General features: G+C 43.9%; 2 protein-coding genes across 3 annotated transcripts in view; both read right to left on the bottom strand.

Moving 5' to 3' along the window:
- rnf216 (ring finger protein 216) overlaps positions 1 to 15,068 on the bottom strand; it is a 20,163-nt gene extending 5,095 nt beyond the window's left edge. Inside the window, exons 1-13 of the mRNA XM_023395843.2 lie at positions 14,970 to 15,068; positions 13,983 to 14,116; positions 12,162 to 12,292; positions 10,641 to 11,987; positions 10,405 to 10,481; positions 9,077 to 9,185; positions 8,213 to 8,374; positions 7,969 to 8,080; positions 7,525 to 7,658; positions 6,566 to 6,616; positions 5,910 to 6,047; positions 4,873 to 5,021; positions 4,398 to 4,476 (exon numbers count right to left, since the gene is read on the bottom strand). Of these exons, the coding sequence (XP_023251611.1) occupies positions 4,398 to 4,476; positions 4,873 to 5,021; positions 5,910 to 6,047; positions 6,566 to 6,616; positions 7,525 to 7,658; positions 7,969 to 8,080; positions 8,213 to 8,374; positions 9,077 to 9,185; positions 10,405 to 10,481; positions 10,641 to 11,987; positions 12,162 to 12,292; positions 13,983 to 14,049 (2,556 nt within the window). The 5' untranslated portion in view covers positions 14,050 to 14,116; positions 14,970 to 15,068. The remainder of the gene's footprint in view (positions 1 to 4,397; positions 4,477 to 4,872; positions 5,022 to 5,909; positions 6,048 to 6,565; positions 6,617 to 7,524; positions 7,659 to 7,968; positions 8,081 to 8,212; positions 8,375 to 9,076; positions 9,186 to 10,404; positions 10,482 to 10,640; positions 11,988 to 12,161; positions 12,293 to 13,982; positions 14,117 to 14,969) is intronic.
- An 814-nt stretch (positions 15,069 to 15,882) lies between these two features.
- The window catches only part of smurf1 (SMAD specific E3 ubiquitin protein ligase 1), a 14,808-nt gene continuing 3,944 nt past the window's right edge, over positions 15,883 to 26,746 (bottom strand). Inside the window, exons 2-18 of one of the 2 annotated variants that reach the window (XM_023395804.2) lie at positions 24,641 to 24,679; positions 23,883 to 23,991; positions 23,649 to 23,782; positions 23,414 to 23,479; positions 23,181 to 23,256; positions 22,245 to 22,456; positions 22,046 to 22,130; positions 21,386 to 21,532; positions 20,752 to 20,986; positions 20,255 to 20,358; positions 19,662 to 19,776; positions 19,363 to 19,541; positions 19,137 to 19,274; positions 18,910 to 19,030; positions 18,526 to 18,727; positions 17,702 to 17,777; positions 15,883 to 17,612 (exon numbers count right to left, since the gene is read on the bottom strand). In XM_023395804.2, coding sequence (XP_023251572.1) covers positions 17,513 to 17,612; positions 17,702 to 17,777; positions 18,526 to 18,727; positions 18,910 to 19,030; positions 19,137 to 19,274; positions 19,363 to 19,541; positions 19,662 to 19,776; positions 20,255 to 20,358; positions 20,752 to 20,986; positions 21,386 to 21,532; positions 22,046 to 22,130; positions 22,245 to 22,456; positions 23,181 to 23,256; positions 23,414 to 23,479; positions 23,649 to 23,782; positions 23,883 to 23,991; positions 24,641 to 24,679 — 2,138 coding nt within the window. In that variant the 3' untranslated portion in view covers positions 15,883 to 17,512. Of the gene's footprint in view, positions 17,613 to 17,701; positions 17,787 to 18,525; positions 18,728 to 18,909; positions 19,031 to 19,136; positions 19,275 to 19,362; positions 19,542 to 19,661; positions 19,777 to 20,254; positions 20,359 to 20,751; positions 20,987 to 21,385; positions 21,533 to 22,045; positions 22,131 to 22,244; positions 22,457 to 23,180; positions 23,257 to 23,413; positions 23,480 to 23,648; positions 23,783 to 23,882; positions 23,992 to 24,640; positions 24,680 to 26,746 lie in introns of both variants that reach the window. The other variant, XM_023395803.2, reaches the window with a different exon arrangement.

Genomic DNA, 26,746 nt, shown 5'->3' on the forward strand with positions numbered 1-26,746 from the left:
CCCCCCCCCCCCCCCCGGCCTCAGACAGAAACCCACCCTTTATATCCAGTGACCTCCTTAAAATCACTGTGTGTGAGAGTTTTATCTTTTAGGCTTGTTGCTCAGTGTTTTCACTGAGACAGCTGTGGGTGTGCAAGGTCAGCCAGAGGGTGGGGAGCTGGGTTGGAGAAGCCAGAGTTTTCACTGGCATTCGTTGCGGTTTTGAGATCGTAACACTGCGAGGACTCTGGAAAAGGCACGCAAGGACTTTTAGAGACAAACGCTGGAGCCGGTTCAGTGGCTCCGAGCGAGGAGGGGAAGAAGAACCCGTTTCCTGAGGCACATCAAACGTGAAACAGCTGAAACGGCGTTATGGTTTTTTTTTTTTTTTTTTAATGGTGTTTCATACAATCTTATAAAACAGAGAAAAGCATGAAGCATAATCAAAGAGAGTTGGGAGTGTGTGAGACTAATGAGAAAACTCTCACTGGTGTATGATTTCAGTTAAATAAAAGGGGGGGGGGGGTGTAGAAGATTCAAGTGTCAGGAAAAGCCAGATCACACAAAGACAGAGGAGGCAGGGAGTGAGAAGGGGAGGAGGGCGGGAGGCAGAGCGGTGACAGATCACCCCCTAGTGGTAACCTAGAGACCAGGAAGCGGGACAGCATGAGAACGAGAGTCTGAGTGAGTGTGTGTGTGTGTGTGTGTGTGTGTGAGTGTGACCTGTTTGACAAACTGTTGAGAAGCAGGAACACACCTGAGCTCTTATAGCGCGGCTAAAAATACAGCCGCTGATGTCACAGTCAAACCCTGTGTGAGGCGTGTCTTCCCCGCCCCCGCAGGTGTCTCACTGACAAAGGTCACACAGACACACACACACACACACACACACACACACACACACACACACACAATCACCACTTTATGTGCAAATGACAGCAGCAATGTGAGCAACCTTGAACCTGGAGAAAAAGTGCACGTTTAGCGACTTCACTCTCTCCTTTCACTGCTCCTCCCATCCTGTTCGCCTTGTTCCAACTTGTCCTCCATCTCTATTCACCGCACACCTTCCTCTTGAGCCCCACCTTCCTTCCTCTTCCTCCTCATCCTCCTCTCCCCCACCCAGAATCTCCTTCCTTCATTCATACCTCACCTCTCCTCCTCTGGATCTTTCTCTTCTTCTATCTCTTCTCCTGTGCTGCAGGCTGCAGCAGCCCTTATATGGCAGTGCAGGCTGCCTGCAGAGCTTCTGATTGGGGGGGGGGGGGGGGGGGGGGGGACTTGCATCGAGTATGTGTGTGTTTTTTTGTGGGGAGATAGCTTTAACTGCAATCTAATCATGAGTTCAGATCACAGGGCAGGAAGGAAGAGGAGAGATGTGCACCACCATGACACTGATAGAAGAGGCTTCTATGGGAGAACTGATGAGATACAGAGAAGATGTGACGACACTTAGAGACACACAAACACTCTGCTGCAGTTTCACTGGTTTGCACAGTGACGGCCTTGCAGTGGCCTACATATTACATTCCTCCGATTTCATGAAGTAATCATAACCAGGGCAGGAACAAGCCTGTCCAAATGTCCTCATAGCCACATGTGGAATACATTAGCATCTGCTTGTGTGTGTGTGTGTGTGTGTGTGTGTGTGTGTGTGTGTGTGTGTGTGTGTGCATGAGTGTGTGCGCAGGTCAGACAGAGCCAGGGGAGAGGAGCAGGAGAAAGGAAGAGAGAGGGAGGAGAATCTGGGTCACACTTGATCTGAACCACCTTTGAAACGGAGGAGGAAGTGTGACCGACCAGTAAGAAACCAGTGCGAGGGGAGTGGGAAGCGCGGCCGACCAATGAGGCCGCGATGTGGAAGGAGACGGGTGGGCTCACGGAAGTGTGTCAGTTACATAATGAAGCCCCTCCCTGCTCGTAGACTGAGAGGGGACGAGGGGCCGGCTGCACAACAACTGTCTTCAGCCACGCTGGTGCTGATGGGAACCAGGAGTCCCAAAAACAAATAGAGTAAAAAAAACAAAACAAACAAAAACAACACACACATTAAAACCTCGTCCGTCTCATAATGATCTAGCTGTTTGTGACGGGGGGGGGGGACGACGACACCAGAGCAGCCACAGTCTCACGTCTTGATTCTCTCACACATGAAAAGAGCAAACTGTTACTGTTCACGACTCCCGCTCCCTGTCTAACTCAGAGGAGACTCCATTTTAAACAGCGACACACTGGCCTCTAGCAGCTGACCTACATCTGCAGCTGCTGGTCGCCGCGCTGCAGACGGCTAATATTCACAAAAAGGAAAAGATATCTGGAGCGTGTCTAACTTTTTTTTTTTTTTTCCCCAGATCTTTGGGTGTGTATGAGGATGTAATGGAGTGCAGATGTGAGATCACGCTGCAGGTCGCCCCACGGTGAACCTCTGGCTCCACCTACAGGCCGATGGACAGAACTGCAGCAGAAAAGATGGACGGAGCTTTTTTTGCTTTTTATATAACGTCAGACTCAGAGGTTTTTGTCTGCTCGTATCCAGGGCGCTACGCTTTCCAAACACTGACTGAAATGACAATGTGCAGCCTAAATACAGATGTTACTGAGACAACAGATGTTAACAGAGAACCCGCTACAAGTTAGAGGAACTAATGGAGGCCGAGCACAGTCAGAATCAGCACAGCAGAAACACAGGCTCTTTCTAAATGTACCAACCAGCTTAAAATACACTGAACAAGAGCTGCAGGCTGAACAGGCTGAGGTTGTGGTTGTCCATTAAAACCAGTTTCATCATGGAGCTGGGGCTTCATCACACCAGTTGGTATAGTATAGAAATCCACGTCAAACTTAGGACAAGTCGTCTTGATTCATCTAATACTCTCGCTTTGTTTTGAACTGGTTAGGAAGCCGACAACAAAACGTACCTCTGTTTTCTAATGTTAATAAACTAAACTGATAAAGCAGGAGTTTCTGAGGCGTCTGTGTCTGACCAGAAAGTACAAGGCAAACCCTGCAAACCCTGCAAACCCTGCAAACCCCACCCCTCTAGTTCCTGAACTATCATTAAGTACTTTATTTTTACAACTGGAGCCCTCACACAGAAACTGAAACACAGGTTTTAGTGGAAATGTGATGTAATACTACAACTACAGACACACATCACTGCATGTTTGTCTAATGTGCCGACTATTTAAAACAGAGCTCTCCTTGATTCTGTTCGCAGCATTTTGAGCGACTACAGGTCTCTGTCAGTGAGCAGCGACTTGCTGAGGAAGATCTGTGGTTGGTATAAATGTTGTCAAGTGTGCAAGTGCACGCGACTCCTGTTGATTATTATGAACTGATCAGTTGTTTAAATCGACAAAATGTCAGAAAATAACGAAGAAAGTCGATCATTTACCAGAACCCATGACTACATCTAAAAATATTCACTTTACAATCTTATAAAACAGAGAAAAGCTTAAAAATCATCACATTTTTGCTTAATAAATGACTGTGTTTACTGGATGAGCTGCAGTGATGAACCTGTCTGTCTACCTCAGTCCACAGCTGCAGGAGAGCTTCACCTCGCCGCCGTGAGGGGAGTGGACAGAGTGTTTATACACACTCATTTATTATAAACTCATCTGTCTCCCTTGTTCCGGGAATGTAGAGATAGTGGGAGTGCATGCCTTTGTGTGTGTGTGTGTGTGTGTGTGTGTGTGTGTGTGTGTGTGTTGAGTCATACAGAGATTGTGGTGTGGCAGGACTGAGTGTGAGACACAAGAACAGAAACAAAAAAAAAAAAGAAGAAAGAGACAAAGACACATCAGGAGAAGGAAGGGAGAGATGTGTTTGTGTGGTTTGTGTGTGAGAAAAAGACTGTAGGAGTGTGTTTATGTGTGTTTATGTTTGTGTGTGTGTGTGTGAGTGGTTCTGAAAAATGAGATTTTCAACTGGAATCCATGTGATCGCACTGGCAGACACAAAGCAACGCCTCCCCCTGCATTCCTCAGACAGAGGGAGGTGGCCCAGAGATAAACAGCGCAGGAGACAGGGGTGGCGACCTCGCCAGATGGAACCGTTTCATCATCAAAAACTGTTCATCAATCTTTCCTCTCTGGCTTATTCTGATCTCCGTCTCTCGTCCGGGCGGCACTGAGGTGATTGATGCTGAAGTGGACGCTGCACGCGGAGCTTTTTACGTTCTACTGTCGCGACGGACTGAATTATTCATGATGTCCCCCTCAATAAATCACAACCCGATCTCTGTAACTTAAGTCTGACAATCAGCCACATGTGATTACGTCAGAGCCTCAGAGTCAAGCTGCATTTGACTGTGAACATGTTCCTTTAAAGTGACGACCTGCAGAGGGAAGAGAGCAGCAGCTTCCCAGAACCAACAAGCTGTTTAATAAACTACAGACAAAGAGAGTTGGACTGACCTTGCGGCACCGCGGGTTGGGACAGCTAAACAGAGACATGTCTTTGTCCAACAAGGCCGGGAAGTTGCAAAACGGACACCTGCAATGGTCCGGAGAGGAAGGAGGGTTAGGGAGTGAAGGTGAGAGGAAATGAATGATGCAGCTGCACATGAGACACGGAAAAAAACACACAGACAGAAAGATCCCACTGTGAGAAAAAACAAAGAGCCTTTATATCTGGTCCCTGATGGAGCGGACGACCCCCGTCACACCGTGAATTAACCTGCATCCATTTTGTAAGTTCAGATTGTACTGCTGCTGCTCCAAGAGGTTTGAGTCAGACTAAGAGTTTGCAAAGGATCATTTCCATCATCGACTTATCTGCTGAATAATATTGAGAATATTTAAAAACCACTCAAACTTTTAAAACGGAGCTAAATCACACAGAAAACAGCAAACGAAGGTGCGAACACCGACGCACTCGTCCATCACTTACCGCACGAGCTCATCGGCACAGGTGGCAGCGACCGCCTCCTCCGCCTGCCGCTCGTAATATTTACACAGTATGTTTTCTGGTAGGACCTTCTCCAGCTCACACACCGGGTAGGAGCACGGGCAGCCCCCCTCCATGCAGCTCAGCTCCGACTGCAACAGGAACACACACACACACACACACACACACACACACACACACACACACACACACACATTAACACACACACAAATAACCAGAAATGCTTCTAATGTAATGTAATCTCATCTAACGCTGCCTTGAAATACAGCAGGAGCAGAGAGAGAGGATTTATTACGTGACTGTTTTATTGGATTACATTAAATTAAACCGGCGTTTATAAAACTGACAACTGTGTATTTTACATGGCTACGTGCAGGATCTGTCATGCATTTAAAGTCTGGTTTTTATTGCATGTTTTATTACAAATTTTGTGTACTTTATACTACCGCTGGCCTGGTTTCATGACGCAGTGTTACACACTGATGAATGTGATTCCTCTCGTTTCACTGCAGTATGAAAATCATCCTGCAGAGACGTGCAGTCGGGCCTGTACTGACAGGTCCACTGACTCTACGTCCACTGCAAGTTTCAAGGCAGTAAATCACATTCATTAATGTAATAGGAAAAATAACAACTTTGGAAAATGATATTAATATAAAGTGTTTATAAAAGCAGGAAATCAGGTTTAACATACGATTTGATGATATGACTCAATATTTGAATTTTTAACAACAAAATAAGTATTTATCACATCGTTGTTTTAAATCTATTATTATATTACGTCATCATCCTGTTTTTTATCAATTAAATTAATTATTTTAGACTCATTTTTACTGAACATCATTGTCACTTTTCTCCCCCACAATGTTGTAAAACCTTTAAACTTCTTTTAAAAGTTTTTTTTAATCATTCATTTTTTATTGTTGAATGTTTAGTGTTGTATTTCTAACTCTGTGTGTGTGTGTGTGTGTATGTGTGTGTGTGTGTGAGTGTGTGTGTGAGTGTGTGTGTGTGTGTACCTTCCCGGAGCCAAACACTGCCTCCTGAGCGTATTTGACCAGGCACTCTTTACAGAACAGGTGACCGTCCGAACACTGCGTCATCTTCTCAAACGCAAACTCCCCGTAGCAGCAGCCGCACTCGATCAGCTGACCGTCCTGGAGAGAGAACGATCAACAGTCATGTTTTAATGTCGCTCTCTCGTGTTCACACCTTTCTGCAGTGTTCAGGCGAGCGCCTCGTGGTACTAAAGTGAGTGAAATTAACAATTACATTCAGCCCTTCGACTTACTACTCAGCATAACTACAGGAGCTATTTATTATAGGTTTTATTTAGTGGAGCCCTCATAAGTTATCTTATATACACAGTAAATTCAACCAGGTAACTGACTAGAAAACACAACACACCAACAGCCTCTATGTTTTTAGCATTTGGTAATACACTGTAAATTTTCTTTCATCAAGAACAAGTCGTGTCGTGTTTTGAGTTGAACGTATCATGTCACTTTACACCACGAGCGAGTTCAACTGAGAAGCCATTTATAGAAAACAGTTTGACCGAATGAGGAAACTAGGATGCAAGTTTTCTCAGCATGAACATGAACCTACAGTCTGAACCACCGTGGAGGTCGTATCAGTTTGGACGAGGTGTGTGTGTGTGTGGAGCGCTTCCTACCTTCTTATATTCATCCTCATTGACCTGCAGAGCCAGGAGGAAGTCCTCATGCTGCAGGGAGAGAGAGAGAGAGAGAGAGAGAGAGACTGTCAAATACACAGAGTGTTTTATCAATCATCTCCTCTGACAGGAAGAAAGCCTCACTGCGACATCTACATTGAAGAGGCAAACTAATCCATTCCTTTCATTAGATCAGCTGCTACTGCTCACAGGACACTCAGACGGACCCATATTAAAAACACAGTGAAAAGAAAGAGCTGATGATACGACAGCAGGTGAGGAACATTATCAGGTGAATTAGCATACAGGAGGAAGGTCTGATCTTGCAGTGATCATGAGATTTACATTGAAGAAACTAAAGAGATGATCACAGACCTGGCAGAGCAGCGTTTATACAATCTTTAATTTAGCTTTTTAAAGCAGATTTTTTTTTTGTGGATTATATTTTACAGCTGAAACGAATGAGAAAACAGTTAAAGTGAATCTAACATTAACGGCTGTTCCAGTCGCTCTCCTCAGTTTATAAACTGGCTCTGAATGTTGTGAGGGATGAGCTCCCCTCTTTGAGCTAATGCTCTCTGAGAGGATTTTCTTTTCAGCTCATTTTGTGTATTTTAATATTAAGTTTATCTTTTACATTAATGCTATACGGAGGTTTTATTAACATGCTGTGTCGAATGTTTCCCACACCATGAAACTACCAGGGCAAGTTTGTATTGGCAATAAAATGAAATCAAGCCTCAAGTATACAAACAGTCTATGAATTATGATGGTGGAAAGAAAAACACTGTAATGCTGGTGGATCAACTCACAACAACAAAATCAAAGAAATAGATTATGAAGCTGCAGAATGTCTGTCGCTGTGTAACTGTGAGTGACAGAGAAATGTCATGAATAACTAGTGTGTGTGTGTGTGTGTGTGTGTGTGTGTGTGTGTGTGTGTGTGTGTGTGTGTGTACCTCTGCCCATTCCTTGGCTTTCTGCTGATAGAACGACAGCTCCTTCTGCACAGAAGCTTCCAGGTTGCTGTACGTCCTGCAGTAGCGACGGTCATTCTCCAAGAAATACATCCTCTTGTCCAGCTTTGTTGAACCTGGTGACAGAGCGAGTGAGAGCCGCATCACATTCAATCCTACGTTCATAATTTGAACTGCAGCAACAGCTTGGTCAAAGACCCGGGGCAAATTAAACGCAGGTTTAAAGTAAACTAAAACAACACTGAACAAAATGGCTTCCCCTGATGCACCAGTGCTGCAGCTCTGACGTGTTTAAAATGTTTTCTAACCTGATTTGAAGTATTAAATGCATTAGCATGTATTTGTACGATGTAATGCACCTGCAGGTGGGCGATGTGTGTGCAGCAGTGTGCACGGAGTGAGAGAAAAGCGAGAACGTTTGCTCACCATGCTCAAAATGGAAATCAACGTAGCAGCGCTCAGAGGAGGCTCTGCTCCGTCGTCTCTTTCCTGAGGGGTCGCCTGAATCTTGCCACTTCTTCAGAGCTTCACATAAGGCCTGGGAGAGCGGGGGGGGGGGGGGAGAAAGACAGTGAGGGGTTGTCGAAGAAGCAGCTGGAAAAGAGAGCAAGAAGGCAGAGAAAGGGGAGAATTGTAGCTGCATTTCATCGCAGTACGAGACCACAGGTACCTTGCGTGTGATTGCATAGTGTCCCTTCAGAGCATTGAGGGCCCATTTGATGTCCTGACAGCTGAGCATCCTGAAATCTGCCATGAGCAAGTCGGCAGCCTGCATCACAGCCTCTGGTCCCACCGTGCCCAGCTTGGTGTAGTCGAACAGGTCCTCGGTCACCTGAAAAGACACATCACAGAGGCATAAACACAGACACCCAGACCTGCAGGTATCTGATTCAGAAACACACACAGAGCTGTCATCAGAAGGACGTTGTCCCACTCTGATTTTGACATGAGGCTTTTTCCTGACTGTGGAGTGGGCGGGGGAGCAGCTGAATAATCAGGCTGTAAGGACGGTCTGTTTCTGCACTCTCTGCTGTTTTGTATAAACAAGTCGGAGAGCCTGAGGTGGGATTTTTGTTTCTTACTGTTCGCTTTCATACAGTGTGTGTGTGTGTGTGTGTGTGTGTGTGTAACTTTACACTCACTGTCTCCTTTCTGTTCCACCTACATGACATAGTCTTCCTCTCCGTATGTTTATCATCTGTTTACAGTTCAAGCCCGTTCCTCAACAAACTGCACCGCTGTTCAACGCAAGTACAGAGTCATAATCTGGTGACTGATACCAAGAAAAGCTCCATTAGAAAATATCTGTCTGCGAAGCTCGTTTGACATAATAACATAATGAGGACCAGGCTCTCCTTCATTATTTTCAATAATGTAACTGCTGATTGTGCAGGCGAGGATGTCAAACCTTACACTGAACCACAGTTTAGCATCTAAACTAAACACTTCCGTTTCCCAGAAGAACTGCATTTTGTTGTTATCAGTAGCACTTTGACAGGTTTCGTGCTCCTGTGGGTCTGATGAAGGAACGCACCTCTGTCTGGGTGTCTCCAGACTCCAGCAGGATGCTGGTGGGAGCTGCTGCAGCTGCTGCAGCCTCTCTCCTTGGATACTCTGGGTTCTCCAACAGCAGGTTACAGATACTGGAAACACAGAGGGGAGATGCAGGTAAACGGGCTTGCATAGACACACACACACACACACACACACACACACACAAAATATTTAAGTGCTGGGAATCCCCTGGAATTTTTACAAAAGGTTTCACTTCAAAAAATATTTGCAGGTATATCCACCCACAGTCTTTCATTATCTGTCAACCTACACAAACGAAGTCAAGAATACTCTTCTCTACAGCATCTGTTTCAATGAAATGCACAGCTGGTTCATTTCTCTGCTATTGGTGACAAAAAATGATTCAGCCTCTAAACACCAGGAACTTCTGACAGACAAGAGACGTCTAAGCTGCAATAGATAAATAATTTAAGTTTGACAATTAATTACCTGAATAAATTAAAGGTACAAAACAACAACTCCAAAACCACATAAAAAAAAACAAAGGATGCAGCTGCAAATCTGGAAAACCCGTCATATGCTAAACCGTCGCCTGAAGTTCAAACTGCAAACAACTCAACAACTCCATCTGACGCTAAACAAATGATTTCTTTCAACTAGGACCAGAACTAATGATTATCTTCATTTATTAATTAGTCTGCCAGTGAAGTTCTCAAATGATTTATTCATCTTTTTGTCTATAAACTGACAGATATTTCATAAAAGCTGAATAATTAAATGTTGGTTGATTAAAAAAATTTTACATATTTAAAAGACTTGTTTTGTTTGACCTAAGGTCCAAAACTCAAAAAGATTCTGTTTACTATCAGGGGAGTCGGAAAAATAGAACATTTCCACATTTTAGCAGGTGAAATCACTGCATTTTAATAACAATAATAATAATAATGATAATAATAATAATAAACTTTATTTGTTTGGCACCTTTCATAGAAGAAATGAAGCATAATGTGCTGAATTTTAAGTATCGTTTGCTTAAAAAGGTAGAAAATGATTCGTGAATTATAAGAATCTTACCAACAATAAAGCAACAGTCAGGTCAAATCTAATAACTTGCAAAATCCTATTTTCATTTAAGGTCATTCAAAAACAAAAACAATGAGTACCAATGAGAGCAGTTAAGAGATATACAGGACATAAAGTCAATCAAGTAACAGAAGCAGTTCTATTTCCCCAAACTAGACAGGTGTTGGATAATTCACCAGGTATTCACTGAATATCCGGAGCAGCTGAATTACTTATCCTAGCCCTAAATGAGTCACTGGAGAAAAAGGGGAAGGTGTTTCTTACACATTCAAGTCTTTCACATTATTCTTTTGGATCAGTTCTGCTACATAGGTTTCCTGGACATCTGGGAATAGATCCAGCTGTGGAGAACACACACAGAGTTCAAGGGACAGAGACAGAAGAGGGTGAGAGACACAGTTACTCCACAATTAAAGATATTTAACTTGATATCAACTGACTTGTGTGAGTCTCTGTTGAAGTGTACAGTCCAGTACATGCTTCCTGTATGTGGTACTTACAACAACAGTGATGAGGGGTCTGATGTGGGGATGCTGCTCTGCTCTCTCTCGCGGTGCAGACGGTCCGGGCCTCGCATCCTCTATTCGTGGAATGTCCTCAGGTGCCGGAGGGACCGCAACCAGACCAGGGGCTGGATTGACCCGTTCTGGGTTTGGGGCCATAATGAGACGAACCTCTCCTCCATTTGGAGGGACAGGGGCTGCGGGCGCTGGGGGAACAGCAGGGTTAGAGTTCACATTGGGCACCCTGATGTTGAGGCCGCGGGCTGGTGGACCCACACTGGCACCAGCTTGCGGTGGAGGATTGGGAACAGCGTCCCCAGGCGCCTGGCTCCCCAGGATGATCCGGTGACCTGCCTCTGGGGGTCCTAGTCTCTCTGGGGCTGCAGCTATTAGCACTGCAGGGGGGATCACCGGTATCACCTGAGGGGCTTGTGCTGCCTGGACTGGAGGCTGGGCCGGGGCCTGGGCCAGGGGTTGTGGCTCAATCTGAATGAGGTTGCCTTGCATTCGATTGAGCGGCACAGGCTGCAGCAGGTTCTGCGTCCTGAGCTGCAGCTGGGGCTGGGTGATTAGCGCAGAGGCGTGGATGCTGGGCTGTTGTGGAAGAACAACTAGCTTCACCTCGTTCACCTGGACGAGGTGGGGCTGTACGGTTGCAGTCTGTGTTGATGTACCGGGCTGAGGCTGTGTCCGTGTGTGAGACTGTGACTGTGCAGATGAAGTACTAGCCTGAGGATTGTCTTGTGAATGAGTACTTGTACTCGCCTGCTCTTGAGTCTTTGTAGAAGAACTGGATGCAGTAACTGAAGCTGCACAAGAATTATGTGTGGCACTGGCAGAGGTACTCGCCTGGGCCTCCACCGGTGTTTGTGCTGAAGAGCCAGCTTGTGGCTGCGCGAGTCCAGATGTGCTGGGCTGAGGCTGAATACATACTCGTATAGGTGCTCTGGATGAGATGGTGTTAGCCTTGGCATTAGTGGAGGTAGACGGGGTTTGGACAGAGGAAACTGCATGGAGCTCCACGTTTGTATGTGCTGATGTGCCGTCCTGTTGCTGTGGTATTGTGTTAACTTTTGGCTGAGACAGTGTGTATGAAGAAGAGCCAGGTTGTGGCTGTGTGTGTCCAAAAGTGCTAGACTGCACTGGTGTCTGTGTTCGTATGGCTGGCCTTATTGTGGACGAGTTAGCGTTGGCATCTCTGGAGGTAGAGGGGGCAGAACTGGGGTCGCCTGTGGGAAACCCAGACGTTGCACTACTGTGACTTACAACTTGGATTAGGTTGTGCGAGGCCCCACTCCATTTTGCTGCTGGCCGAATCACGTGTCTGCGTGCAGGAGTCAGGGGCTGCAGGAGAACACAGGAGGCAATGAATGGAAACAAAGATGCTACTTCTGTTGTAACGTCTGCAGCTCATGTTATTGAAATCAATTTCTGTACAGTATAACAGTATAAAAAACAAGTTAAAAAACACACGTTTACACTTTTCTGGTGATTTAAATAACAGTGTTTATCAGTCACCTCCAGAATGCTGATGTCGTCATCATCTGCATCATCTGGGACTAAAACAGGACTGCCAGGTACCAGAGTCACCGGCTCCTCGTCCGAGTCATCAGAGATGGTGATGAGCTCCCTCTGACGGGCACGGGACCCTACACAGGCACATGACGCAGTTCACATCAGCAGTTTCAGAACAGTGCATGTGAATGGAGAAGTGAGAAGAGTATTATTATAAATATATGTCATCTGTGGATATTCATGTCGTCGAGGGACGAAGTGTGCGAAAGAGAAAAAAAAAATTAAGAAGAAAACCATGGTGGAGGTATTCGTGTTTATCTTTGTTATTATTGTATTTATTGTTTGTGGGTCACAATGAGGTGTTTTTAACCAGCATGTGGAGCCAAAAGCAAATTTCCACATTTGTGGACAATAAAGATTATTATTATCGAAGATTATTACATTATTATTATTATTATTATTATTATTATTATTATTATTATTATTATTATAGAAGATTAATCCCAGTGAGGAAACCCGTCCTCTACATTTGACCCATCCCGGAGATTTAGAAACAACAGACAGTTCCAGGGACCGGCTCCAGAGCTGAGGCCAGTGTCTTGGTAAAGGGGCAGAAACAAAGGGCAATTGTGTTATAAAAATCTCAGGCCTTACTGTGTGTATGTATGCGATAAGTCAAAAACAAGACCACAGAGCAGTGGGGTGGTACAGAAACTACACATTTTGCAATTTGAATCAACTGTGTTTTGGATTTTGGACCTACTCCAAATAAACATTGCAAATACTGTATAATGTATTGTTGCATTTCTGGTTGCATCAATAAAGCAATCCAAAAGTGCTAAAATCATTATTTGTCATGCACAAGCTACAACATGTTCAGTTTACAACAAATGGTTCTATCAGTCACAGATATTTCTCAATTCTTTTTTCCAGTACATTCATCAAAAATGTCTGTTTATTTTCAGTTGTCAGACTGTCACTTTGGTCCTCTCAACAAACCACTGTGTGTGATGTCAATGAATTTTGTGATATAAGGTAATTGTGAGTGACGGGCATTTTACTTATCCACATGATTAAAGGTGATATTTCATATGTCAATGCCAGTGCCAATGTCTCTTGAGATAAATTCTTAAAGCTTAAATGGTGATTGTGACATTTTACATATACAATTTGAAATAAGAGATGTTGCAATGTAAAGTTGACTAGGTTTCCATGGACAACAATACACTACAACACATTGAAGCTAACCTGAGGTTTATAGAAAATGCTGAGAGGTTTATTAAAAATGTTTTAGAGTTGAGTTTCACTTCTCATTGACTAGAAACTATGGAGCTTTTTTTAAGCATAACTAGACAAATATGTCATTTAGGATAACATCACATTATTGTAACATATTTATCTCTATGTCTGTGATGTAAAACAAAAGCACGACATTGACGATAATATTTCTGTTATATTTCTTTGCATCCCTAACGTTGCATGTCAAACAGCAACAGTGTTTGACATTAGAAACTACAACCTTGAAACTGTCAGAACTGATATATACACACACCAAGAGCCAGGGTTAGGGAGTCTTTGAACATTTCTGGGGCAAATGTGACAAGAAAAGCGAGTCAGCCTCATCTAAAAACTACAGTGGCATGTGCATCATGGTGAAAGATGTCGTGCCGCTAAATAAAACTACTAGTGCCTATTCTAGTGCCAGTCACAACCTCAAGACTACCTACAGTACATCGCTGTTGATATTTAAACTGAAGGATGGACAGTGATTACAGACTGAGCTGGATACATCCATGTAAGAGAGGATATGAAGGTGTGCCTCACCTTGGCTGCGGTGGACGTTGAAACTTGCCAGGTGAATTACATCGTCGTCACTGCCTCCATCTGCCATTGTGAAACTACACTTGCCAGCTCCCTATACCTGCCCACACACTCAGTCACTGCTCAATCAGTACCATCTACTCCACACACACACACACACACACACACACACACACACACACACACACACACACACACTATATCAAAATCCTGGTAATCCCCTGGAATTCAAACAAATGTTTCACTAAAACCTTGTATAAAGTCATAGCATTTATCAAGCTCTGGAGGGTTAGACTCCACCCTACTACCATTATTAATATGATCTCACACACATAGCACAGCGACTCCTCAGTGTTTAACTGCCATGTCAGCAAAGGAGAACTTAACAAAAAGGAAGCATTGAGCTAAAGCAGAAATGTAAAGCTTGTGGAGGAGGGTGAGGGAAAGGGATTTGTGTCACTTTAACAATAACATTAGCTAGCTAGCTGAAAGTTGATTTGATGTGTTGGCCAACCTAACCCCACAGGATATTTTGGAACACTCTCTTTATTAGCTTTACTAGCTAACACAACCATAGTCCCCCTAAATCAAATCAAACTAGGCATCAGAGTAAACCTTTACATCTTATGAAACAGTAACGTTAGACGCTAACGTTTCCGAGAAGCTGGCACTGTTGAAATTGTGAATGTGAATTTGTGTTCATCATCGTCTTGACATTAGCCTAAACACTGTAACATTAGCTGGAAGTTTAAGATGCTGTGGTGAAAAATAAAACATGTCAGAGCAACAATCGATCATTTCCGCGCACACACAGAACAAACCACTGCTCCCAGCTAAGCTAATGTTAATTAGCTTGGCTGGCTAGCTAGCCTGTGGGGTAACTAGTTAGCTCACTTCTGTCACGATTTCTGTCCATAACACTGCTTCAAACCAAACATACACAGTCTAAGACCCATGTATTAAAAATACACAAGCAGAAATGTACAATACCGCAGCTTCTTGTTGATTAACCAGTCCAAAACGCCTTCTTGGTGGACTGACAATCCGTGTATATCGAAACAAACTGCCAAAACAAGAACAGTAGCGACGTCACGCGTACAGTGCCTGTCGCTGCGTAAGCCTGTGGCCTTCTGGGAACTGTAGTCTGAAGGGAGAAGGTGTCTTCGGAATTGTAGTTAGGGCTCCTCTAAGTTGTTCCATAAATAAATACATACATAAATTAAAAAATTAATAAATAAATAAAGAATCATTAAAAAAAATTAAAGAAAATTATATAGTATGATATAATTTTATAATTTAAAATGTCAAAATCATAAAGATAAATCATCACCAGTATTTTGAAATGACAAAGCTCTATATAAGATTTTAAAGTAAATCAATCAAAACCCCTGAAAATATGAAGACACTATAGATAGATAGATAGATATTTTATTGTTATTGCATATCAAGACATAACGAGGCTTATATACCATCCATGTAAATCAAACATCAATACATTCATGTTTATTAGAATCATTTAGCTATATAGAGCAAATATGTATTGACTCTAGAGCTGCAACAATTAGTTGATTAACTATTTTGATAATTATTTGAAATTTCTTTTGTCTTATGTGATAATAAATAAATATTAGACAACAGTTGGCTGCACAAAAGCAATTTCAAGAACTCACCCTCAGTTTTAGGAAATGGTGATGGTTATTTTTTCCCTATTGTTTACATTAAAAATAAATCATTTTCGATATTTTGTGGTCAAAACTATTAATCGAGTAAATAAACAAAGATTCATTGATAATGATTATTAGTTGCAGCCCTAGTTAATTAATTTGGATATTTCATTAGTTCACACTCAACTATCCACCAACACACAGAAAGGATGAAAAGAATGCACGTAACACAAGGCATGTATTTTCAATTTAATTTCTTTTAATATAATCTTATTTACATTGTATTTTTTCATAAATGTTTAGTACATAGTAAGTTACAATACTCTTGCATCCATTACACAGTGAACTCAGAACCTAGAAAATGCAGATTGAAATGATACTGCTTAACAGTCTCCAATCTACAACAGATCCCGACGTTTTCCACATTACTCGCTCAACATTTAGGTTTTTGATTTCATTCACTTCTATGGAAAATTAATGACTGTAAAGAGACTTTGTTCATTCATGGTGGTCTTGAGGAGAATGACTACTTTTTCTAACTTTCAGGCTATTGACAAAAAGAGACAGGCAGAGAAACATCAGGGCCACAGAGAAATAAAAAAAGGTTGGTGAGATGGATGATGAAACATGTATGAAAGGCTTTTGAGATTTTATTATACATGTCACATACAACCGAAGAATTCCTGAAGCTGACTCCTTCTTTCCATCCGTCGTGGCTCATTTTGAAAAAAAAAAAAAAAAAAAATATCCAGGACGTGTCCTCGGTCCTCTCCGTAACGTCAGTAGAGTTAGATTTTAAAATTAGGCCTGGGAAAGTCGATCCCTTTCACTTCAATAAATGTAACATGGCATTCAAAACACCAACACACCAACAGTTTCCATACACTGACAAGAGTATTTCACTGCAATAATATGAATGTTAAAAAAATGTAACGAAATTCAATAAAACCCACTTTGTGGATTACTTGAAATTGCAAGTGAACTGACCCTTCAACTCTGGTAGAGGGGGTGATGAAGAGATTAGTGTCGGCTCTTTGTAGAGCATATAGCAGCTTGGTCGGTAATCACTTAGTAATAAATAATAAAATATCAGAGTGGATCAGAGTGGTCGCAGATACAAACGGAAGAGACAAAGAGTTACCAAACAGAGGAGCAGGCTCATTTGATCATTTTTTACAGCGTAACTGGGTGCCATGCCTGACACACACACACACTCTCTCTCTCTCTCTCACACACACACACACACACACACACACAAAATGTCCCGCTCTCACTCTCTGACATGCGCGCACACACACACACACACATTCTGATACACGACAGTGGTTAAACATGAAGCATGAATACTAGTCAGTCAATCAGCTTGTGAGACAGAAAGACAATCAGTCCCCGCCTTGTTCTTCACACATCTGACTTCAACGTCTCTGTTCGCAGGCTCATATGCGATTGGCTGATTGTGTCCGGACACTCGAGCACGACCGTCTTGAGTCTTGTGGCGGTTAGACATTCTGAAGAATGACATCATAGCTTGTTAAAACTGAAGGATAAAAATGCTTCTTCAAAACATCTGAAAAATTTTTAAAATACTTTTCTTTTTTTGTTTTGTTTGTTTGTTTGTTTTTTCTTCTTTCTTTCTTTCCCCTCCTGCTGTGCTTCCTCCTTTAACCCCCAACAGTTCGGTGGTGAAGAGGTGGCAAGAGGCCGTGTGTGTGTGTGTGTGTGTGTGTTCTCGTGATGCTTGGCTGCTCTGTATACTCTGTGTATACTTGATATTCTGTCGAGGCGTGTGTATGTGTAAAATGTCAAATAGTTGGTGTGCAAGCACAAGTGTGACTGTGTGTATGTTGGTTTTTTTTGGTTGCGGATTCATCACTCCACAGCGAAGCCGCAGGTCTCCTCCACAGCCGTCAGCAGTTTCTCATAAAGTTTCTCGTAAGACTCGTAGGGAGGGATGTCTATCCTGTTGAAACTGAACACACAGAGGAACAATCAGTGACTTCGAGGCCTGACACAAATGTAGATATCAGGGGAACATTTTTGTCTCTTGAGCGTCCTCACCATGTGTGAGCCTTGGGCAGGTTGTCTGTGTTGGCGTCTATCAAATGGATGGTAAAGAGCCTTGGTCCTGCAGAACCTGTAGAGCCTTACACACATACATTCTAGTTATCACTGCTCTACTCTGGTTCACAGAGCATGACTCAGTATTTAAACAATTACATTTCTCATCAAATCTCAAGTTCAGCAAACGATTAGTCGACAATGGTAGAATCATTTCTTTTCACTGGCCTGCAGCTGTGTGTGTGTGTGTGTGTGTGTGTGTGTGTTTGTGTGTGTGTTCGCATCAGAGTTTCAGCGTTTTGTTCATGCTGGGCAAGAAACCACCTGTCACAACACTCACATGCCTCTCCACTGATCTTATACAAAACACAACAGGACACAAACGAGTTTCTGAAACCATCAAAGGAAACTTGTGATATTTTCTTAATTTGGAGCCTTTGCCGACACAGTCGAACATTTGAACTGAATTGTTTTTTACAGACTTTTATGTAAGTTTTCTAAAGGTAAAGTGCAGGATGTGAGTGTGAAGAACAACATACACATTAAATCAGGATTCATTATCTGCATGTGATCAAAGATAACCGTCTTGCGTGGACGTCGCTAACAGCAAGAAATCTGCTAATGAATCTACAGCTACAACAACTGATCATCAATGAATCAGTCGAACAACAGAAATTTAATTTGCTGTTTCCACATTCTTCAGAATATCTTTGGATTGTTGAATGGACAAAATACGACTCTGTCAAATTAAAATGTGTGTGTGTGTGTGTGTGCGCATGTGTGTGTGTGTGTGTGTGTGGCGTCTGAGCCAGTCCATGACCCACCCTGCAGCGCCTTGAAACCCTGTAGTGGGACCCTGGTGGAGCCTGTGACAAACTGCAGCAGGCGTCCTCTCCTTTCCTCGCTGAAGGCCTCCACCGCCTGCCAGAACCACCGCACCACGTTGCTTTCACTTGTGCAATGCTTCAGGCGGGTGTTTGTCTTCCAGTCTGCAAGGTCGATCTTCCCCAGTCCGCCGATGATCAACTGGACGAGGGGGAGAGGAGCAGATTCAGCCGACAGAAACACAAAAAAACAAAGAATACAAAACGAAATAACACTGAGGTGGATGGTTTTTTTATGGTTCTCCTCTTTGTGTTCCCAAAACTAGAAAAAAAAAATAAAAATAGACCATGTGCAAACGTTCTCAGTTCAGACAGAACACGTACCTCAAGTTCTTTATGGTCAAAAGGTTTGAGGAGGTGCTGGGGGATGAGCTCACTGAATCCCTTCTGCAGAGCCAGAAACTGGGCTTCAATTCCTCTCATAAACCTCCAGTTCACATAAAGTCTGAGAAAAAACACAAACACAAACGATGCAGGTCAAATAAATACACTGTAATAAACTTAAACCTAAACTCTCTGTATCTGGAACATAATCGTCTCGTTGTTTTTACCTCACGTATTCTTTCTTGTTCTCCTCAGTGACGGGGATATTACGGCCGTTAGGTTTGAGTTCATGCTGTAAAAACTTTCCAAAGGCGTTGTGCTCCACGCAGAACGTGTGGTCGAGGACTGAAGTGATGTCGTTCTCTCTGCGTGAAGAGAGTTGGAGTGAGTAACACTGACACAGAGAGGTATTGATGATAAAAGAAAGCTCTGAGGGATTCGACCGGTTCTCACAGTATCCAGACGAGGCTCTTGTGCAGCTCCGGGTCGGTGGTCTCCAGGTCGTTGAGCTGGATGGGTTTGCCTAACAGCTGTTTGTAGAAGGGCAGCGTGAAGCTCCCGTTGATGTAGTGACCGTGGAAAACCGCGAGGCCCATCACACGACCCACAAAGTGGAAATACGACAGGTGGTCCTGAAAGGAAGCAACACAAAGAGAGACGCCGACAGACAAGAGAGCGTCAGAGGAAATCCTCTTATTCAGTTCAGCTGCGACGTGCTTCATGTGTGCGAGCGCGCCTTTGTGTGAACTCACGGGGTTGATGGAGGAGTCGGGGTTGATCTGTAGTGTGTAGATGTTGTCTGTGGAGTACTGGAACAGGCCGTAATAGGGGTTCAACATTTCATGACACAGCAGGTACAGCCACTCCCTATAGACAACCACCACAGGGTTAACACATGTTCAGAAGATGTTCACAGAGAGTCAAGAAAAACAAGAGTGAAACCAGTGCAGATCTGTGGTCTCATGTTTCTTTAAGAATATTATATTTGCCAGTTATTACTACAGATTAATGGTGGGAAAAATGACATTTATTTATTTATGTCATCACCTATTTCACATTATGAACACTCAACTTTCCTTTTGATAACTTGTCACTGTTACTGAACCTAAAGCTTCACACAGGAAGGTGAATACTGTGAGGAGTGACCGTCGCCGAGCCGGGCAGCCGTAAAACCAACCGCAGTCTGCACCAGGTGAGTTCACTGACTAACGAGTGTGGTTTTACACAACACCCTGAAAGTTTTATTCTTAAGAAGCTGTAAATTACTTAGGAAGCTTTTTTGTTTTATTTTGCATTACTTCATTTTCTCATGCACGTGCGCACTTCAGTTACTACTCTCCATTACCTGGCCACCCCGCCGTAGTCCAGACCCTCCTCTCCCCTGAACTTCACCATCAGACGCTTCTTCAGGTCTTTGGGCCTCATCTTCATGATCTGCCGATACGACTCCTTAACAACGCGCACACACGCACACACACACATTAATACATATATCAACAGACACACATTATCACAAACAAAGGAAACAATAAGTGATCCACAACACAGCTCTTTCTCTCACTGATGTTCTGCTCCGCTGTTTATTAATAGGCACAATCAGTGCTGCCTTTGTGTTCGTCCACAGAGAGCAGACACTGAAAGAATGGTTTGTTGTGACTGGTGTAGGAGTCAGGAGGAGTGTGGATGTGTCTGTATAAATGGAAACTTTCACAGTACCCCCCCCACCCACACACACACACACACAGCATTCGTACAACCGTCTGATCTGTCTGCGTGTTGGTATGAGAGAGACGGCATGAGGAAGAAGGGAGGAGAGAGAGAGAGAGAGACGTTGTGTCCCACCTCGAAGATCTCCTCCCGGGAGACCTCGATGCGACAGTGTCCCGCCTGCGGCTGCTGCAGCGACAGCTCGTGCCGGAGCAGCTTCAACTTATGGACCAGGTCTCGCTCGTAGCGCGCTGCCACATCCCCGTCTCCTCCTCCGCCTCCGCCGCTGCCCACCCCTCCGCCTCCCCCCTCCTCACCCCCCACATCCATCTGGGGGGCTTGGGAGGATTCCTTTGCTTGGGATTGCTGGCTGGAGACGGGAACAAGCAGAGGAGTAGGAGGACAGGGGTGGGGGGGGCAACATGAGGAGAGGGAAGGACGCCAGGCGAGAGATGAGTTGACAGAAAGGGGGGAAAAAAAGAGCAGACTGGATTACACACTGTGCATCGGCCTCGAGCAGCTAAATCTGTTGTAAACCCACATTTCTGTAAATCACACGATTCAGCATCATCAACAGAGCTGATGACTGTTAGTAGGTCACGCTCAGATCCAGTCTGAGTTCAGCATTATAACAGTGACAGATTAGATTAACAACAGATTAGTCTTGAATCCACTTTTTGAGTCAGAGATGTCTGCCACACAGGTGAAGCCTGAGTCTGCCATATGGGACTTTTTCCAAGTGTGTGTGTGTGTGTGTGCGTGTGTGTACCTGATAATCGTGTGTAAGCGTGGGTCTGTGAACTGTGTGGTTCGGTTATTGTGGTCCACAAAGTAGATCCGGCCGGACACGGTGCTCCGGACCTCCCAGCCCACCGGCAACGGCCCAAGCTCCTCGCAGCTCACGCTGGCCAGGTCCCTGCAGCAGGGACAAGGAACCAGACTGAGACGACTTCTCCACAACACTTGTAATCCTACATACTGTGTGTTCTTAAATCCACCATACTGACCTAGACCCAGTCTCAGGGGGGGCCAAGGAAATAACCTGAGTCATTTCCCTTAATCTGTTGGATGTAATTAGTGCAGAACAAAATAAGGACAACATGGACTTTCAGTCTAAAGACTACCAGGGGACAGCTTGAAGCATTTTCGCTCTTCTTCTGTGAAGTGGCGCGTGAAGAGATGCCGACAGGAAAGACATTTTCGTACTTTTCTAAATCCATGTCTCGACTTGAATGTGAAGTTTCCCCAGTCATGAAGACAGAATAATCCTTTAAATAACAGCATTACAAAAGATGCTACTGTGTATACCTGCTGTTATATTATCCTCCGCTGCTGCCATGACCTACTTTCTCAGCATGGTTTATTCAAGGTTCATCTCACTTCAGGTTGTGCTTGGAGTAGATGTAAGTAAAGTGAGGTGTAATCGTACCGCGGTATCCGGGGGTCGTGCCAGGTGCTGACGCCTGTCTGTGTGTGGAGGAAGTACACCTGGCCCTGCACTGTTGTTCGCTGCTCTGTTGGTAAAAAGAAAACAAAGAAAGATGTTACACGACGCTGTGAATTAGCCCGGGGACATTTAGGATCAAATAAATATTAAGAGTAAAAGCAACATTTGGTGTTTGACGGACCGTATCCCTCTGGTAGGTCAGGCGGTTGGTGCCCGTGAGGTCTGTTCTGAGGGGTGTGGCCATGGCCTCTGGAGTCCTGCCCTCTGATTCGCTGGGTTTGAAGACGGCTCTCCTGACTGGGCGAGTCAAGCCGGCAGTTCCCGCCCCCTGCCGCACCAGTGGAGTCGGAGTACGGCAGCGGCTCTTCACTGAAACATCCCTCGAACACGGGCCTACACACACACACACACACACACACACACACAGAGAGACACACACACACACACACACTTCACTGAAGTCTTGTTTTCTCTGTTTTACTGGAATCACATGATAGGCCAACTGCTTTTTATTTGGAACTCATACAAACAAAAACAAACAAATGATGATTATGACTGAACGGATACAGAACGAACAAACATCCGAAACGGGTCTCAGTCCCACTTCACATGAGATCTCAGAATGACGTCGTCAGAAGAATTTAATCACTTAACATCGTTCGTCCTGTATTACATTACATTATACAGACGGATAAAACCTGGACCTGAATACATTTATTCACAAACATAACAAATGCAAAGTGCTTCCAGACAGGACACAAGTCGTCACTGACTGAGCTCATGAGTGTGAAAACTCCCAGTCAGAAATTTTCTGGCTAAATGTGGAACCATCTTTAGGAAGAATGGGGTTTCCATCCCTCAGGAAAATAAAGCATTTAGAAATTTACTAAATTTGAGGCTGAAATTTGTTTTTAAAAACTTCAAAAATAAACACTGAATGTGACATTCCCAAAGACCAAAACAAGAAGCATCATTATCTCCAACTCACAACTTGAGAAACACTCCACAATACTCTCTGAAACATATTCAAACAATTACTACTGTGACAATAACCGACTGTTTCTCTAGACTCCCACTATGTGACACTGGCAGCATGAAAGTCTGGTGACACACTCACCCATCGTTTTCCAACAGTCCTCTGCAGTCCACCACAGGCCCTCCGCTGCCAATGCGGTCTCGTGTCTGCAAGCTCACTGGAAACAGGCAGGTGGTAAAGGTCAGAGTGATGACAGTGTGACAGAGAGGGAGGGCAGGACATGAGCAGGGTGAGAGAAAAGTGACACCGAGAGAGCGAGCGAGAGAGAGAGAGAGAGAGAGAGGATATAAGTGTATCTGTGCGTCCAGCCTTACCTACAATCTGCCCCCGCACTGCGTCGCTGTCCGACGGGTTGAGCTTACAGAGATCTAGACGCTGGTCTGGAAGGAGAGGGGAAAGGAAACGCATCAAAAACCCAAAAGCTTTTTTCTTTGTTGTCGTTTTATTTCTCACTTGACACAAATGTGCTTCATTAACGGTGTAACACTTTCTGCAAGGTGTGTGAGGCTGTATGTAAAAAAAAAAAAAAACATATAACGAGAGACTTACATCCTGTGTCTTTTAGCCTGCTGATAGCATTGGAAAGAAGTCGTATGCAGCCCAGGAATCCGGCCCCCTGTCGTTTATGGATCTTTTTGTGGTTCCATATACTGATGGTGATGGAGTCTGTCTTTCCAATGTAGCTGAAAGAGAGAAAGAGAGACGTCAATAGGCAAATCTTTAAACGAATGAAAACAAGCATTAACCATTAGACTGGTTGTGAGTGCGGTGCAAGACACTCACAGGTCGTAGTGCTGATTCCATTTGGGGTCCAGTGTGCTCTTGACTGTGTCTGTCGAGTGGCATTGACCCGATCCATCCACCACAACTTTGGCAAATGGATCTGGCAGGCCTGCATAAACATAACTCAAATTAATTGTTTGCATCCACCAAATTAACTCACAGAGATGGACAGATAATGACAGAGTGCTGCTTGTAACACTCCCCACAATAAAGCTCTCCATTACTGCCGACATTCAGCTGAATCTGATTCTGTTCTGTGTCTTTCTGGGACTGTTCTGCAGTCCTCTCACCCAACAACAACATATCCTTTTTGCCTGACACTGTTATTAACAGCATCTGGACAGCACTGTTGAATCATGGGATGGAGATAGAGGTGGAAGATAGTGAAATATTAGATGGAACAACTCCAAAAAAACAAACAACAAAAAAAAAAACCCTAACCTGGCATATTCACAAACTCTGAGAACATGAACAAACACCTCATTGTGGGTTGATCGCTGCAGTGTGTGCAGGCGGCTAAACTTGTTATTATGCTGCTATCACAGGTCAACAGTTAACCTTCCCTGCTGTGAAGGGCACGGTGGGAATGCATAGTACGACCACGGCACAACACAACACAGCATGACCAATGCAAACTATCTTACAGTGTTGCTGTTCATGGCAAACAAACAGATCCTTACAGAAACACAGCATTTCATCACGCTCACCATACTGTCACAATTCATGCACATGAAAATAAGCAGAGTAGAGGTACTTACGAAAGAAGTCTTTCTTTGCGAGGTTCTTGGCACATAATACTGCAAAACAAAAAATCATTATGAACAAAATGCCACACACACACACACACAGAAATATGTAAATGATCTCAGAGTGTGTAGGCTGCCACAAATGGATGCTGGTGCAGATAAAAACATCTGAGGAGGAAGACTGTTGGTTAGGATAATATATGAATGCCAGGGGATGGTAATGAGCGGGAAAACTTATGTGACATGCAGACAGAGTGAGCAGTAAAGTATAGGCTAGTGTCAGGACCATTGCGCGCACACACACACACACACACACACACACACACACACACACACACACACACACAGGCCGCCCACAGTGAGAGTGGCAGATTGCCTTCTCTGCCACATCATCTTGTGGACTCAAGAAAGCAGCGCTCAAACTGACCAAGACTTTGTAGGTCTGTGCGAAGTGTTTAGTTTATTGTGTGTGTGTATGTGTGATTTCCAGACGGCCTTTATGGTGCGACGGCTGGCATGTCTAACTGGAGTTTAGCTCTGCTGTAACATTAAAAAAACAAAACAAAACAAGTGAACCACCATAAGCTAATTTTTAGAAACACGCTCATGTCCAGTCACAAGCACGAGTCTGGATTACAGGGCAGCGTGGACACAAAACAACAACAAGCAGCTGGTTTGTGTTCACGGCTGATGTAACGCACTCCAAAACAAGGTGAACTACAATAATATTTACACTGCATGTTGTAATGCCCAATTCTGGATGTTTGCATATGGGCCCGTTATTGGAAACTTAATGTGGTCAAAGAATGTAAGTAAACATGTACTAAATTAGCTATAGAAGAAAAAACAGACTGAAGGAAGCTGTGGTCAGAGTCTTAAACACTGTGTGAGAGCAATTTAATTCCCTTAAAACTACAGTTGGTTACTTTCATAAACTAACACTGACAATTCATTGAGATAAACTGCCTTGTTTTATAGCCAGAAACAAGTAGGAGAATCTGACTCCCATTTTTCCTCTCTCTTTTTTCTGGGCTCTTCTCTTTCAAAATAAGACAAATGGGAGCAGATCTGACCAGCGAGGTGGGATGTGTAACCATATTATGTCAATCGCCTGTTTCCAGTTCGGGTCGTGAAAAGTGTCTTCTCATAAATTGCTATGAATTTCTCAAGGTTTAGTTTCCTTCCGGAAATATCTACATGAGCCTCTTTGAAAACAATTGCCGCTGAAACAACTAATCGACTAATCAATTAGTCTGATTTTTCTAATTTTCTCTCTTCAAAGTGACAGTGAATTAAATATCTTTGGATTTTAGACTGTTAGCTGAATTAGGACAGCTAGCTGAATATGTCACCTCGGGCACTGGAAGATTATAATTAACAATTTTCTGACATTTTTTTTTCTTTTAGACAAAATAATTACCAGATTAATCAAGAAAGTAACTGTCGGATTAATTAATAAAGACAATAATTGTTAATTGCGATCTTAACTACAACCTGTGCTTCGAACAAAGGTGGGGGTGATACTGGCAGCGTTTCAGAAATGCAGATTTGTGGGGCCGTCTTGGCTCAGAGGAACAAAAGCAATCTCACGATCTATTCACACTGGTGCTAAGTGACTTGCTTCAGCACCTAAACCGTGATCATAGCTTTGAGATCCAATTAAAATCTGGCACAATTTGGTTTGGCCCAGACATCAACCTAGGAAGTTAGTCAGTCGGCCGGTGGTTTGGGATGTGGTAACTGTGGTTGCGTAGATGTGTCTGGTGTAGCCTGGTCTATTTCCTGTGATTAACCCATGGAGAATGGCTGCAGGATATCCTTCCCTCTTCCTCATCAACCCCTTCCATTCCTCCTCCTCCTGACTCACACATTCCTCGCCGAGACCTCATCTTTTCTACACAGACACAATGAAAGAAACACAGCGACAGAGAGAAAGAGAGAGAGAGAGAGAGAGAGGATCAAGTCTCTGGTTTGCTCCTGCCTCCTTTTCCAGACTAGCAGGAGAGGACTTTCTCTGTCACTGTCACCGCTGTGCTCTCCTCCTCCTTCCCCTCTCCCCCTCCAATCTCTCGCCAGAGGAAAGAGACACCCCTAATTTCACCCCATCGCTCTCTCTTC

This window comes from Seriola lalandi, unplaced genomic scaffold, assembly GCF_002814215.2.
Source record: "Seriola lalandi dorsalis isolate HSWRI2012SDOR001 ecotype SW California unplaced genomic scaffold, Sedor1 jcf7180002054969, whole genome shotgun sequence".
Lineage (NCBI taxonomy): Eukaryota > Metazoa > Chordata > Actinopteri > Carangiformes > Carangidae > Seriola > Seriola lalandi.